Raw genomic sequence first — 16,094 nt, 5'->3', positions numbered from 1 at the left:
AAATGTTCAAGGAACCCAAATCCCCCACTCAGCCCCAGGCCCTACCTCCCATTCCACCCCTTCCCCTAAGGCCCCATCCCTCCTCTTCCCTGCCTCTTTCCATCCCCTCCCCCGAGCGCACCCCATCCCCACTCCTCCCCCTCCCTCCCAGACCCTCCTGCGTGCCTGTGAACAGCTGTTCCCGGAGTGCAGGAGGTGCTGGGAGGGAAAAGGAGGAGTTGAGGGTGGGAGGGGGAAGAGTTGATCAGCGGGGCCCACAGACCCCCTGGAGTACCTTCATAGACCCCCCCCCCCCCCCAGGGGTCCATGGACCCCTGTTTGAGAAATGCTGGGCTAGACTCTCAGCTGACGGCACTCTGGTTTCAATGGAGCTATGCCACTTTGCACCAGCTGACAATCTGTCCCTGTCGCTTTAACAAAAGTGAAAGCAAAGGATAGAGTAGTTCCGTCCTGAAAAGCCGCTCTCAAATTGGCACTCAGAGTCGCTTTGCTTCTGTGGCTCACTGTCAATCAAATGTGACTAGTTTGGGCTCAGACTTGTAACTTGCTGATCTCTCTTAGCTCTCATTGAGGTCAGCAGCTCACAGGATCTGAACCTGTCCAAATAAAAAGCTGGATCTCCCCCAGTAACCCTGCGGAGTGACCCTGAGGTGTGAAAGCTAAGTGATGTTTCCTTCTCTGAGTGCATCAGCAGCAGACAACCTGTCCCGGCTGTGATGTATAGGGCAAGTCAAACACACCTTATCTTCACCTGTAATAGATCTCGTTTGGGTCATGGTTACAGATGACAATGCACTAGCGAGAATGAACAGGGCTGAACTCTGAGTCCAGGCAGAGTTGGCAGCACTGATAGTTAGAAAATACTTCTTTTTACTTAGGTCTGTGGAAATGTGCGGTGGAAACTGGCCCTTAGTTTCACAATGGTCCTCCCTTTCTGAAAAAAAGTTCCCTTTTTGCAGGCTGGAATTTTCCGCCCTTCATCTCAGCACAGAGATGGCTCCTTCTGGAAAGTTTGAGCAAAATCTGTTTATCCATTTTTAAGTTTTTGGAAAGGAGGTGGGGGAAATATACATTTCCTGTTTGAAGTAGATTTTAAAAAGAAGCATTTTGCTCATGTATGACACTCTCTGGAATGTATTGTGTGTGTCTGTAGAAAAAAATAGATTTTCAAAGGAGTGTGAGAGTTAGTCACCCAAATCCCTTTGACTTTCAACTTCTTTAGACTTTTCCTGAAAACCCCAGCCTAAGATTAGGAGTGTAAACTGATTAGGCTAGTAAAATACTGTAAATGCGAATAGACCCAGGTTTAAAAAGATTTGAGTGGATCAACGGTGTGCAAACGGTTTCACCTCTGTTGTTCTGACCATTAATGTCAATTGGACGTCTATGCACACTTACCAAGAAAGCTGAGGTTACCTTGCTGTGTCTGTCTCATGGGCCCTTGAACTGGTGGCGGGGAAGCATTTCACCTAGCTGGGAAACAAGTGTCTATCAGATGGTCATTCTCCGGTTTACACAAAGCTCCTGTCAGGGGGCTGATATTTTTGTTGTCACTGAATGTGGGTCACTGAGGTGACCTGATATTTAAAGTGAAAAGCCAGGACACCTGTGGTAGCAGTGAGGGTCACTGCGGGGTGAGTTGGAGGATATTGGTAGCTGAGGCCGATGCTCACCCCCCTTCTCCTGCCCCACTCTCTGTGGGTCTGATTGTGAGGGAGTGCTGGCGTGAGGCTTCATGCAGGGGTGGGTCACTGGTCACAGGTCTGCTCTGCACCGAGGGGCGTTATCCCCCAGCCCGGGTAGATAGACACGTGCCGCTAGCTGGCCTTGAGCTAGCGTGCTGAAAATAGCCATGTGGCTGTTAGAGCGTGGGCAGTGGCTTGCGCTAGTCACCTGAGTACAGACCCTGGGGCAGGGGTGGGCTTCTCCTCAGGCTGCCAGCCCATGCTGCCAGCCCTGCTGCAACGTCCACAGTGCACTTTTTGGTGCACTTGCTCAAGCTGATCTAGCGTGCGTCTGTGTACCCGGGCTCAGTGGCACAATCCAGCCACAGCGTCGACTCCCTGGGAGCGTTCATGGGTTCAGCACGTGGGATTTCATAAAATGGATGGGACACTGGGACTTGATCCATCAAACAGGGACATGACTAGTTTTCAGGGACACACGTTCACTCTGCCTGTCTCTCTTGTGCCATGCTCTGCAAGTGCTCAGTATGGGCACTAGGTGTCAGTTTGGTCTCCTGTAGCAGGTCATTCATTCCACGTGCAGGGACTTTCAAGGGGGTGTCTTAACTTCATCCTGTGCACTCTCCTCTGCCTTTGCCTCTCCATTGAGAAACTGCTGAGGGGTGTCTTCCGGACCCAATATCTTGAGGGCCGTGTGCAACCCAAAGTTGAAGCTGGAGCACTGGCCTGGCACTGGAGCAAAGCGGAGTGGTGTGGTGTTTTCTTGCTGGCTTTTCTTCCCCAGGAGATGCTGCATTCTGGGAAAGCCAGAGCGCCTGGGTTACAGCATTTCCACCTGCCCCGGATACTGTCGGCTTCACTAGCCCTGCGTTGAGATATTGAATTTTGCTGAGAGGAGTGTGGTAGCTTCCTAGTGTGCTGGAGGAGGGAGAATGCAAATTACGTCACTGCTGCTGCCGGCATATCCTGAGATTTCAAGGCGTTGTAGCACCTTGGCCTAGGGAGGGGAGATGCCTTTGATGGAGGCAAGAGTCCCGGGTCTTGGCTAACTGCTCAGATGGTTTCCCCCTCCCTATCATCACTTCTGTCTGCTTGGGATCAGCTGGTGACAGCTGCTCTTCATCCAGGGGCTGATCTCTGTCAAGCGCTGGGACGTCTGGGTGACGACATTGGTTCCATCTGCTGAGCGGAGCATCTATCCTCTCTTTCACCACCTAAATCGGGACACATATCCAGACCCTGTGTTGCCCCATTCCCTCCTTCCCTTCCCCCAAATCCCAGTCCATTATTGCCAGCCTCAGCCATGACATACGTTGCCCTCCTGGCAAATGACACACACCACTGTCCTGGGTTTGATAAACAATGGCCCTTGGGGAGCCTGGAGGGCGGGGTTTCTAACTGACCTGCCCAAGGAAAGGCAAAGAGATCCACCCTGGGACAGGAAAACCCTCTCCCAAATCCAAGGTGGGCCAGAGAGTTTTCAGCCCTGCTCTTCCACAGTGGGAGGGGAGGCAAGGAAACTGTAGCACGTTGTTTAAGCACTGAACTTGTTACCGTGCGCAACCCAGCTCCATTGTTTTTCACGCAGCTGAGCCCACTCAGAGCAGGGCCTTCCCCATAAATCATTCCCTAGAATATAGGGAAACTGCCCCCATCTTTTCTTATGCAGAAGCCGCTGACTTTTGCTGAGTTTCTGTCTCCTAGGGCCCATAAACAAGAAAGCCCAAGAGTTCCCTTTAATTTCGCAGCTCACCTTTACATTGGGCCACTGGTGAGTAACTTAGGCTTTGTTCGAAAAAAGGGGAGCTTAAATAACTTTTGTAACTGGAAATGTGTTTGGGGTTGGGGTGGAGCAGGGCGGGAGTCTTGGTTATTTTAATTCAATGAAGCCAGGTTGTGACATAGGACAAACCCAAAGCCATCGTCCTAATTGCTTTGGCCAACCTGAAAGGTAATAAACAAAGAGCAGTCAGTCATGAAGTGTTTCAAACCCTCCCATTTTCAATGGTATAAAGTGTTACAATTAACGGAAGGCAGGAGGGAATCTAGCTGTTTAAGATTTCAGTATGGCCAACTCCAGCCACATGATTCAGCCTCTAGGAAATCATGAGACTGGCTTAAAAATAATGTGATTTAAAAAAAAAAAATCTGGGGTTCTTTTTCTTGGCCTCTTGGTTTCTGGGTCACGTTTGTGAGTTTTCACTGCAACCATGAGGGCTGAAAACTTGCATTCTTTTAAAGTGAAATGAGCGATTCTCCCACGATCACGGGACTCCAGCAGCTGGGGCTCTAAGAACGCTACCAAATATTGCAAGGGCCGTGATAAAATCATGCGAGGGATTATTTTTAGCCTGACAATAACCTTTTAATGTCTGGCTGCGTAACACTTCCAGGGGAGTTTCTGCGTTGGCATTCACGCAGAGGTACAATGCTGCCTCACTGTGCATGGGTGAGCATATATGTCAGGAAGGTGGCTGGTGAATGATAATAGCCAGCATCATGGGTCTCCCTATAGATACTCTTCCACTCCTGGACTCTTGGCTCTCCACTGGAGACATCCCCAATTCCATGGGGAAAGCCATTCTAGGGGGTAGACCATGACCCCATGGCTGCAGCTGAAGAACCCTCAGCTTCTCTCAAGCCCCTGGGTTTTTCCAACATATCTTAAGCACAGTGGAGTCAGGGAAGAAAGCCCTTTTGAAAATCACAGCCTAATCACTCCCATCTGCTCAGTGCTGCTTCCCATAGCCGCCTGCCAGGATGCTCGCCTCCGACGCTAAGTGGCATATTATTTTCGATAACTTGCAATCATTTGCTGGAAATCTCCTCCTCCTTTAAAAGGTCCCCCTGGAAAGACGATTCGACAAAAACATAGGGCAGCCCACCCAGCTCAGGCTGACGTTTGAAGTCTTCATCTGTGTTACCGGAAGTACGACCTCGCTGTATTTCATGGTGGGTTTGGTCAAGATTCCGACCACTGGGATTCATTTTTACCCAAATGCTCTCCAAAATTAGAGCCAAAAAGGAGCTACTAGGTCCTTCTAGTTCAGGGGTAGGCAACCTATGGCACAGGTGCCGAAGGCGGCACGCGAGCTGATTTTCAGTGGCACTCACACTGCCCGGGTCCTGGCCACCGGTCCGGGGGGTTCTGGATTTTAATTTAATTTTAAATTAACCTTCTTAAACATTTTAAAAACCTTATTTACTTTACATACAACAATAGTTTAGTTATATATTATAGACTTATAGAAAGAGACCTTCTAAAAAGGTTAAAATCTATTACTGGCACACGAAACCTTAAATTAAAGTGAATAAACGAAGACTCGGCACATCACTTCTGAAAGGTTGCTGACCCCTGTTCTAGTTCATCTTCCCACCCTGCCAACCCACAATGGTTCCCTACAGTCTCTTCTCCAATGGTTCCATCACATCCCTTTGGAGACTATTACGCAGGCTAATAAACAACATTCTTCCTGATGTGCAACTTTACTTTTCCCTTAGCCCGATTTCAAGCTCTTCATCCTTCCAATTTACATCCAAAGACACTTTGCCAACTACATATAGGAATTACTTCACTGAAATGCAGCTGCCTCTGGGGTGCAATGTGGGAGCTCTTTTACCAACACTGTGCAACAGCTGAGGATAGGAAGCAAAGAAGAGTATTTTATCTAAACTACAAGGTTAATTATTCTACTGTGATTGGAATCTGACCAGGACATGTGAGCAAACAACACCCCTTCTCTTTCAAACAGCACCCTGCTGCCTTTAGGCATTCAGGGAAATTGTCATTCTGTCCCCGTCGGAAAGATGGCAAGAACTTGGCAACTTGATCCTTTTTTCTGCATAATGGACCATGTCTCCCATCATTCTGCATCCCTTCTCTGCAGAGCACGCTCCTGAATGCAAGGTCTTCAGCATGTCAACCACCACCCCAGCTTGCTGCCTAGCTTTAACTGGATCCATTATGCTATCTTCCCCTCCTCCTCTCCCCCCCCCCTGCACAACTATGACTTTAAGGACTGAAAAGCAACATCTGAGGAGGAAAGAGATGTAAATATGGGAGGTGGAGGGGGCTCCCTAGGAGTGTTTAAGAGCCAGCACTCAACAGCTGGATGGGATCACTCCACAGCTCTTCATGATGAGGCTCCCAAAGGAATTCAACGCTCAGCCAAGGGTTGTACTGCTGTGATTGGGGGATTGTGAGGATGGTAGGGAGTGAATGAGGGGATGAGAAGCAGCCCAAAGACCCTCTTGTAAGTTTCATCAGTGCTCCAATTTGTGCTCCTAAGAAGCAGACTTCTCCTCTTCTGTTTGATCAGTGCCCTTGCTGGTGTTTTGTCCATTGCTCTCGAAATGGGGGAGGCAGAGAGTCATGCAGCCTCCTTGTTGGAAAGAACTTGCTCATGATGCATCTTAGAGCATCTGGAATCCTAACACTTCCAGGACCGCCTGCCTGTTCAGGAACTCCTTTCAATTTTCACGCCTCTGTCCCAGGTCCCCACAGAGCAGGGCAGTTAAAGAACCAAGGGCTGAGGTCAGGCTTTGCCACGGAGCATCGCTCCATGGGGATCTGGCATCATGTCTGTGTTGTGCGAGTCCATGATGACCTTATGCATATGTGATGTCACTGCCTGCTGATGCTGCGTTGGATGAAGGTACAAGTATAGGATCCAGATGATGTCCTCTCGCAGATGATGATGATAACCCCTGGCTCTGGATAGAGCAGGGAACCATTTCCTGAGTCGCATGTGTGTGCAATGCCGAAGCAGAAAATCCAAGCCTGAACCGCTGAACTAGACTTTCCCCGTGCAGCATGCACAGGCAAATCTCCAGAGTGGAAGGAGGTACCTGCTGAACTCATGAGTGTCCTGCCTGCCAGCAGGCCTGGGGAGCTGCTGTGTGACCAAGTGGGAAATGAGCAGAGGATATGATGCCCAGTGGGCCCAAGGCAGGAAGAAAGGAGAAGGGATGTGGGAGGATGCTGCTGTGATTGGATCGTGCCGCGGTTCCTGTAGAGCTCCGGCTGTGGATCCATTACTAATAGTGCTGTCTGTATCCCTAGCACCTCCATCAGTGACCCTCGGGCTCCGTTATGAGCAGCAGGCAGTGATCATTTGTCCCCATTTTAGAGCTGGGGAAATAGAGGCAGAGGTGAAGGGACTTTCCCACAGTGAGTCAGCGGTAGGGGCACTACTGTTGAGCTTTCAGCTCCCTGCTCTAGCCGTTAAACCACATTGCCTTCCCGAGCCATAGGTGCCTTATCAGCACTTGCCAAGGGGGCAGGGAGATGCCCATACTGCATCCTTGTATCTGTGGAGCAGGAGGCTCAGAACTGGGGCTGGGACAGACCTTCAAGGTCCGAGGAAAACTTCTGAAATACCAGGCCAGGAGAGAGGAGGAAGGTGGGAAATGAAGGGCGGAGGGAATGGGCCAAGGCTGCAGCCTGCGCAAAGGTGCGTAGCCCTGGAGAGCCACCCTCCGGCTCCATGCCCCAGGAAAGCAGCGAGAAGGCTCAGTGTGATGGGAATGGGAGAGTCATCTTGCTTCCCACGAGTGGTTCTGGCATGGCGCAAGATGCCTTGTGGGCACTTTCTGAGCCTCACCGATTGTTTTCGGGACTGCTACCTGCAACGCAGCTGACTTGCAGGTGGATTGTTGCATGCTGGGACCTGTCGTCTCTGGAGCTGGGACCTGCATATTAGCGATGGGGATGGTCATGGGGTGAGCTTTGCCCCCGGGTTGCATGTTGGTCACCCCCATGACCTGACAAAACCCTGGCTTTGTTACTTGAACACCACCTAGGGAGGAGCGTGTTGGTGGGTGGGGACCTGGTCCTGATCTCATTGTCCCACCCGATAACCTGACCCTGATAACGCTGAGGAATGTCCCCTCCATGATTGCACCCAGCCTGGGAGGTCAGAAATTAGCTGCAAAGGCATTTTGCAGCAGCCCAAATTGGGAGGAGGCGTGTGGTTTTTGTTTTGTTTGTTTGTTTATTTGGGCGAAAGCCGGTTCTTTGTGAAGGAAGAGCATCCTCTAGCGGCAGTCAGCGGAGCCGGCAGGTTTGTCAGGCTGTCAGTGGAGCAGCCAAGGACAAAATATTCTTTTTTCCCCCTCCTCCTTAGCCTGTATTTCTTTTCTATCATGAAGAGCAGCAAATTGAGTCTGCTGGGCTATTGGGTCTCCACCTTGGGCCGTGGGAAGGGTGCCTCTGAGGACAGAGGAGAAATTAGGGAATGTCTGGTTTCTCTTCTAAGAAACGGGGGGAGGGGGGGGTGCGGAGCAGAAGAAAATACCGTTCTGTCAAATTGGTTTTATTTTCACTTTGTTTTCCCCTTTCTCCCGGGACAACTGACAGCCTGGGAGAACGAAGGCCTTCCTTGACTATTCATAGGTGGCGTCCCCACGCACTGACCCCCTTGGCCCCATTCTTGGTTTCTGCAGCGCCCCCAACGAGGCAGCCAAAGAGGGGGTGTGGTCGGTACCAGCTGCGAGGTGGTGGTGTCTGATGTGCTCCTACCTCCACCAAAATCAGTGGTGTTAAGGGCACTGGGGCTGAGAGCCCCTTGGTTCAAATGAATTCGTAACTGTCCAAAAGTTCATTAGTCTGTCACGGACACAGATGCCCTGGGCCAAATCCTCAGCTGATGTAAATTGACATAACTGTTATCTGCACTGATTTGCACCATCTGGGGGAGCTGATCCCATGGAAACCCTATAAAGGGATTTGCACTGAATGCTGCTAAATTCCCTCACCAATTTCCAAATTCTTTTTCCCACCTTCTGGGTATGGAAATCCACAGACTCCAATGCCCCAGCTTGGAGTGTGTCTCTGACTGTCAGGAATGGGTCCCTTGTCCCTTTAAACCCATTTCCAGCTGAGCAGGGGATGAACAGGAGAGAGGTAAAGGGCCAATCCACTCAGCAGAGCCTTGATCATATGTGATAGTTGCTGGATTAGGTAACAGCTCTGCCGCTTGAAATTGGATCGTGGTGGATGAGTGTTAACATCTCGGGTGTCCTGGCAGAAGGTTCATTTGAGTCTTATACAGTGCTGGGAAGATAAAGGAGCTTTTAAATAATCATTTTGTCTCCTACTCACCAGAGCACAGACTTCAAGCAATAACTAGGTGGCATCAGGTCTGCTTAGACACATTGGCCTTTTCATTTATTTATTTAATAGTGTTATTCTACCTGGCTAGCCAAACAGGCACAATTGCTGCAGATCCCAGCACCTTCTCACCCAGCTGATTTTTGGATTCCACTCATTAAACATATATAATTATAATGTAATAGTAATATAATACGTACACGCACAAATATGCAGATGTAGATATAATAGAACACAATGTGTGTGTGTTTCACATTATACAGTGATATTACTAAGCACCTATATAGTGCTTTTTTTAAAAAAAACTCTACACACACACACAGACTAATTAATCACACATGCACTCCTGACTAGGCAGTGAGTTTTTATTATTAATATAGAAAATCTCTCTTTTTGAAATCCTAATCACAAGTGTGTCTGGCTTGAAACCCTATTTTGTATTTGTTTTCACCTTTTATTTTTGTTTCAATTTGTCTTTTGAGTTTTGTTGGGAAGAACAGGAGATTATTCTCTGCCATTCATGTCAACTTCGTCTCCGTCCCATCTCCTGCCTCCTTTTCCTCCTTTTAAGTTCTGCCGTTTGCCTTTTCTCTTGTTTAGGATTAAGGATCACCAACCCCAAATCAACACACGTTTCATTGACAGTGCTCCACATCTGCTGTGATTTCCTTCCCCACTGTCTTTCCATCTCAGGAGATGTTTTGTTTTGTTTTTGTCCTGTCTGTCAGTTGGCTTGCTTTGTGCGTGTTAGTTATAGAATCTTTCTGTTGATTTTAGCAAAGCATCATATACCTTCACAGTAATACCTATGTAAGAGAGGTGGGGCCTGGGCCCAAAATTCTGGATCTCAACTCTTCTGAATTCTTGTCTCTTTGAAACTGGGATCCAGATGTAAATTTGATATCTTCAACCCATCTCTAGTATGTAAATTATAATTGTTAATTAGCAATTGTTTGTAATTTATTATTTTATTTTACTAACAAATTTACTTGCACATTTCAACCCTTTTCACTGACAAAATTTCAAACACAAAAGGGATGAAAAATACTAAAAAGGATTTGTGTCCAGAAAATTACGATTTCAAAGCCATTTGGGGGGTTTTAAGTTTCCTATTATTCATTCTCAGCTGAGCCTTTTACTTAAAATTGGTTTCTATTAATAGTAATTGTATCATTCAGAAACTTATTCTAGATTAAGGAAAAATATGTTTCTTGTTATTTTCACTGGCTTGTTACGACTTTTTATTGGCAGCCAATTTTAGATTATTTTTTTAAACTGACAGTAAAACCATTTGCTGATGGTTGGCAGTGCAGATTACAGGGCTAGGAATAATGGGTCAGATTCATTTTAGACATAAGCAAGCATAGCTCCATTAAAATCAATGGATCATCACACAGCTATGCCATATAATATGTATATATTGCCCCACAGAATCTCTGTGGAAATTCAGTGCACTGGTTCTTCCTATCTGTTATTAGCATCCCTGACTGTGTCCAGATTCTGTCTAAATGCAGCCGTTTCTTACCCTTCCCAGCAAGGCTTATAAAATTAAAATACAGTCTGTTTAAAAAAAAAAAAAGAAAAGGCGATTCGGCATCTTAAATTGCCCATTTCTTCCCTCCACTTCAGCTGGAGTTTTCAGGCAGGCTGCTTGGTACATATTTACCATTTTACTACCCAGCTGCCCATTGGCAGAGTGCATACGCACACAAGGGTTTTGCAAACTCAGGCTGGGCCTCCACTTTTGCAAAGTGAGCCCAGAACAGTGGAGTGCTGTGTGTTTTTGTTTTGTTTTTGTTTTGTTTTGTTTTTTTGTTTTTTTTTTTTTTGCTGTAATTTTTATTTTTAATTTCAAAAAGCGAGAGAGTGATTTTAGGAAAACACTCAAAGAAAGAAAGTGATTTTATATGTGTTTAAAGCATGAATTGAAGCTGTGAGAATACTAGAATATTCTCTCTTTGGCAAGTAATTTGTGAGAATATGGTTATTGCTGCTCTCTTGGCTTAGTACAGTTCAAGTAAGTCCCAAGAATGACAAAAATCCGTTTCCAAATAATAAAACTATTATTATTATTATTTATTTATTTTCCTTTTGTCTTCCACCAGAGGATCTCCAAGCACATGTCAGTTAAGCCTTGTAAAATCCTCTTTTTTAAAGGCAGGGAAACTGAGGCACAAGTAGTTTAAGGTCCTGATCCTGCAATGAGCTCTGCACAGGGGTCCTGCTTGTTGCAGGATCAAGGCTGAGGGCTTCGTCCAGCTCCCACTGAAGTTTTATTGTAGACTTCGACGGAAGTAGGGTGAGGCCAGAAATGACTCATGCAAGATCACATGGGGAATGTGTGCAAGAGCTAAGAGCAGAAGCCAGGTTTCCAGACTTGCAGCCGTCTGCCTTATTCTCAGATCTGCCTTCTGTTTGTGATGCATTTCAGCACATTTTGGGGAAATCAAATCCTTGTGTCCTTTGTTTCAGTCATAAAAGATGAGAGAATTGGGGATCCTGCTCTGATTCTGTCTCCTGTTGTATTCTCTGTGTGTGCAACAGCCAATGCATCAGGTAAAGCAGGCTTGTATTTATTTGGGTTTGCACAGTTGCTGTTAGTGCCTCTAGTTTATCCGCTGTGCAGATCTGAGAACAAGATTTTGGTTCTTGTTAATTTTTCTTCTTTCGAGAACAAAGAGCAGAGCAATGATTTGGTCAGATTCTGGAGTCAGATGTGATCGCAGAACAATATATAGAAATCAACCCCGGGGAAAAGCCCTATGGATTGGAATATAATAGAGTGATTGCATTTCTGGACAGCACCTTGAACCCACCTATAGAATTCTAGTTTTTATAGCTCACTATTAAATTTCTGTTGGTTTTAGCCCTCTGGGATTTTTCCCTAAGGGAAGAAAAAGAAACCAATGTAACCAAGAGTTAATATTCGTTGAATGATTATTTCCACCGTGAATGAGCTAATATTTGTGCAGCTGTTTGGAAATACAAAGCCATGTTATTAATTAGTCTCGTGATTTCTAGTTTTTTATTTGCCTTTAAAAATATAATGCCCTTTAAAAGACAAAAACAAAACCTCTTCTTCTTCCCATTGTAATTGAGGAGCATGTGTAAACAGTCTGCAGCCCAGGCTGGTCATGTGGAGAATACGATGCCCCGAATAACTAAATGTCCCCTTGCATTGGCCTCACATCTACCTTCCCTGTCACAACCTCATGGGGGTGACCTGCAAAGGCTGCGGAAACAACCAGAACTGGCAAGAGCCCACGGGGCCAGCCAGACGCACACAGGACTCACGATCTATTTATTAAAGCGTCGTGTCTGCAGTGTTAACTCTCAGTGCACCGATGGGTTTCCCCTCCCCTGAAATGGGGGCTGCAGGTGCTGGCAAAGAACCGTCGGCAGGAAATGCCCCTTGCCCCTTAGCCACCACGCTCTAAGCTCCAGCAGCGGCTCACTAGTGGAGATCTCTCTGCTGACCACAGCCGTGGGGCACGGTAGGGACTGCTCTCTCCCCGTTCTGTCTCCAGCTGGTGGCAGCTCTTGAGCCTTGGAAAGGATGGGCTCAATTGGGGCATTCGCCCTGGCACTTCTGCCACCAGTGGGGCCTGTCTGCAGGGTTTCTGTCCCACAAAACTTGGTTCAATCCTCAGTGCTGAGGTCTCTTTGCCATGCCCACTCTAAGGAGGGCTGGTGAAAGGAGTCTGGTTGACAGCCCTGGGGACAGGAGCCCTCTATTTACCCCCAGAGGAAGGGACAGCATGGGAAGTAGCAGTGCGAGCTGGGGCTGCCACCCATCCAGGTTTTTACCCGGACAGTCCGTTTTTTGGCTTCTGTGTCTGGGTGCCATTTAAGGTTGCCAGGTGCCTGGTTTTTGGAGACCTGGCAACCCTTAATCACACCCAAACCAAAAGCCTGGTTACCATGGGGGGGAGGAAGGCACCAGCTCATTAACCCGCGCCAGCCCCTGCTCAGCCGAGGCTGCCTACTACCTGCAGGCAGGCTCCTTGAGATGATCCAGCGAGCAATGGAGGAAGGGGGCAGAGGAGCAACAGGGGTGGGGCTTGAGGGGGGAATAAGTGAAGTGGGGGCAGGGCTTGGGGGGGGGGAAGAGGCGGAGAAGGGAGCAGGGCCTCTTGGGAAGAGGCAGGTTGGGGCCAGAGCCTCGATGGAAGAGGTGGAGAGGAGGTGGAGCCTTGGGAGACGAGGCAAGGCAGGGGGCTGGGCCTCAGGGGTCCAGTTACCAGCCATTAGAAAGGTGGCAACCTAGTGCCAGCGTCTCCCAATATGCCCCACCCCACTCCAGAGGGAGCGCCACGGAGGTGAGAGCAGAGTCCGCGGCCCATCCAGGCTGAGACTCTCCCAGTGAGACTGTCACTAGGGGGCCGACCAGCGACAGTTGTGCTGTGGGCTCTGGCCACTGGGAACTGCTCCAGGCCCCAGCTCACTTCAGGCCAGGGCCAGTATAGAGTCATGAGCTGGTGATTGCGTTGAGTCACTGCCAGCGGGCTGGGTTTGAACGGGTGAGCTAGAGGCGCACTAAGGATTTGCAAGCAAGGGCCAGGTCAGCATAAATGGAGCATAGCTCCATTGAAGTCGGGGGCCAGATCCCCAGCTAGTGTCAATCAGCACCGCTCCACCGACGTGGCTAGAGCTATGCCAAGTTACCTCATTGGAGAATCTGGCCTTCACTGCCTGCTGAGCTGTTGCTATTGTTTGTGTTCATCCTCAGGGCATTGCTAATCGTTCCCTCCCTCCTCTGTCTCTTCTCACAGTTCTGAGTATCCGGGGAGCCCAGGAAGAGGAGCCCACAGACCCCCAGCTGATGCGACTGGACAACATGCTGTTGGCAGAGGGCGTGGCAGGGCCTGAGAAAGGAGGAGGATCAGCGGCGGCTGCGGCCGCAGCAGCAGCATCCGGAGGGGCTGGCTCAGACAATTCCGTGGAGCATTCTGACTACAGAGCTAAACTCTCGCAGATCCGACAGATCTACCACACGGAGCTGGAGAAATATGAACAGGTAACAGGCTCATTCGCGGAGGCTAAGCAGAAGCTTCCCCCTCTCCCGGCCAAAGCAAAGGCAGGGTTTAAATGAAGCTCTGATCAAGGAAATAAACCCATTCAAGGGATAATCTGCCTATACAGCAGAGGGAAGATAATGCAACAGAAAATGGAGCCGATAAGAGAATCAGTATGTTACCTACACACAATTCTGTACGCCAAGCTAGCATGGCTGTGTGTATATGGGCTGGAGCGCTAGTGACATCTATTGTCAAGGTGGCATGAGCGTAGCTGTTACACACCCGTGTAGCTCAGAACTTCCTGAGACATCCACTGTTCAGGCTGAAATCCAACATGGGGAGCTGGTCAACATTTTTGCACAGTTTTTTTTTTTTTCATTAGAAGAAAAAAACTATTATTATTATTATTATTTTATTATTTATTTATTTATTCATTTGCAAAAAATTGTTGGTGTCAAAAACAATCTGGGGTTTGGTTTGTTTTTTTGCAAAATTTTCCATGATGCATTGTTTTAATCCATGTTTTGTTATCAAAATAGTGTCAGCATTTGAATCAGAATCATTCAAGAAATGCTTTGTTTACTGAAAAGCCCATTTTCAGGAAGAAAACCTGGCTTTTTACCTAAGGATTTTGATCAAAATTTTGATAAATTCATTGAAAGCAACCCTGGAAAACTTTGTGACGAAGGCAAACTGAGTCATTTCAAACTCTGGGATTTTTTTTTGCAAACTCATTCTGCCACTTTTCAACCAGCTCCTATGACAGGCTTTATAGTTATGGAGAGATACCTATCTCATAGAACTGGAAGGGACCCTGAACGGTCATTAAGTCCAGCCCCCTGCCTTCACTAGCAGGACCAAATACTGATTTTGCCCCAGATCCCTAAGTGGCCCCCTCAAGGATTGAACTCTCAACCCTGGGTTTAGCAGGCCAATGCTCAAACCACTGAACTATCCCTCCCCCAAGCTTGGGTTAAGGGGATTGTTTGGTTTTTAAGCTTGACCAAAAAATATTCACCCCCTCTTAGGAGTAAAAGGAAAGAAGGCGGCTGGTCCAGTGGTTAGGGGCTTAGTTTGGGCCTCAGAAGACCCAGGTTCAATTATCTGTTCTGCTAATGACTCACAGCACCCCTGCGCAGGGCTTGCCTGATTACCCTCCTCCCCCGGCCATGCAGGGCTTGCCTGATCCACCTGGCATTGTGCCGGAGTCTGATTAGTGGATAAAGACTTGGGCAGTGAATCCCTGCCATACAACTTCCTGTCCTTCTGCTGAGGTGGCTGTGGGGAGCCCAGGCAGCTGTTGACAGGGGAGCCATGAGTCCGAGTTGGGGCAGAGGACCTGAAACTCGGACATCAAAGCCTGCTGGCCAGGTCCCCTGGCTGTCTGGCCTTTTCAGAATGTCTCCCAAGACCTCTGGATACTGGGGTCTGCCGTAATGTCACTATCATGACTTTCCATCTGCAAAGAGCCCTGACATTGTTCCACCTTTGCTCTCGAAACGGCATGGAAAGGGATAGTGATAAGGGCACCTTGGCCAGGACTGTCTTGATCTTCCCTGCTGCGTCCTGGGTCCCACCAAGCTGCCATCTCTCTGGGCCAGAGAATCAGAACAGCTTTCCCTCTCCAGTTCCTCCCTCGGGATCAGGGGCAGAGCTCAGGCAGCCCTTTCCAGAGATCCTCAGGCTGCCGGCACTAGTGGCCGTAGAGAATTCAGCCCAGTTCAAGATGGTGCAGCAGGTGATTGGATCCATCTGCAGGCTGTCAATGGCAGTGCCCTACACACCCTGTGGGAGTGCAGAGAGAGGTGACAAGCCCCAAGGGGATGCTGGAAGGGCCGTCAGAGGACCTACTGAGTGTCCCCCCAAGGAGACCGTAAGTTGAGAGGATCCAGGGCTTTTGTGGGGGAGAATTGTGAGGCCTGCTGAGAGGTTTCCACGTTTAGACAGGACTTGGAGAAGCAGCTGCGCTTTAGGCAGGCTAGTGCGGCTGCTCAGCTCCAAATGCTTTGATTTCTTCTCTTGACGGCTGAATGTGGTTTGTGACCATTGCATCCCGACCACATCAGTTTGCGCTAACCTGATTCATGCACCTGGGTGGTCTCGTGACCCTAAGGTGCGGGGTAGATGTCCCTTCCAGGTCACAGCTGTCCTGCCGGCAGGGAAGCTGGCCCCAGGACACAGGAGCTAACTGGGACAGGTCCAGTGTCTGGCTTCACCTCAGGGACCTGATGTTGCTGTGACTCGACACAGCTTTTCCCTGCAGTTTTGTCTATAACAGGG

The 16,094-nt window shown here is 48.5% G+C and overlaps 1 protein-coding gene across 4 annotated transcripts in view; it reads left to right on the top strand.

Moving 5' to 3' along the window:
* The window catches only part of PBX1 (PBX homeobox 1), a 245,303-nt gene that overhangs the window by 180,851 nt on the left and 48,358 nt on the right, over positions 1-16,094 (top strand). For all 4 annotated transcript variants that reach the window (XM_034779957.1, XM_034779958.1, XM_034779954.1 and 1 more), the window contains exon 3: positions 13,569-13,813. In XM_034779957.1, coding sequence (XP_034635848.1) covers positions 13,569-13,813 — 245 coding nt within the window. The remainder of the gene's footprint in view (positions 1-13,568; positions 13,814-16,094) is intronic.

This window comes from Trachemys scripta, chromosome 8 (assembly GCF_013100865.1).
Source record: "Trachemys scripta elegans isolate TJP31775 chromosome 8, CAS_Tse_1.0, whole genome shotgun sequence".
Lineage (NCBI taxonomy): Eukaryota > Metazoa > Chordata > Testudines > Emydidae > Trachemys > Trachemys scripta.
This window is presented reverse-complemented; position numbering and strand designations above follow the sequence as displayed.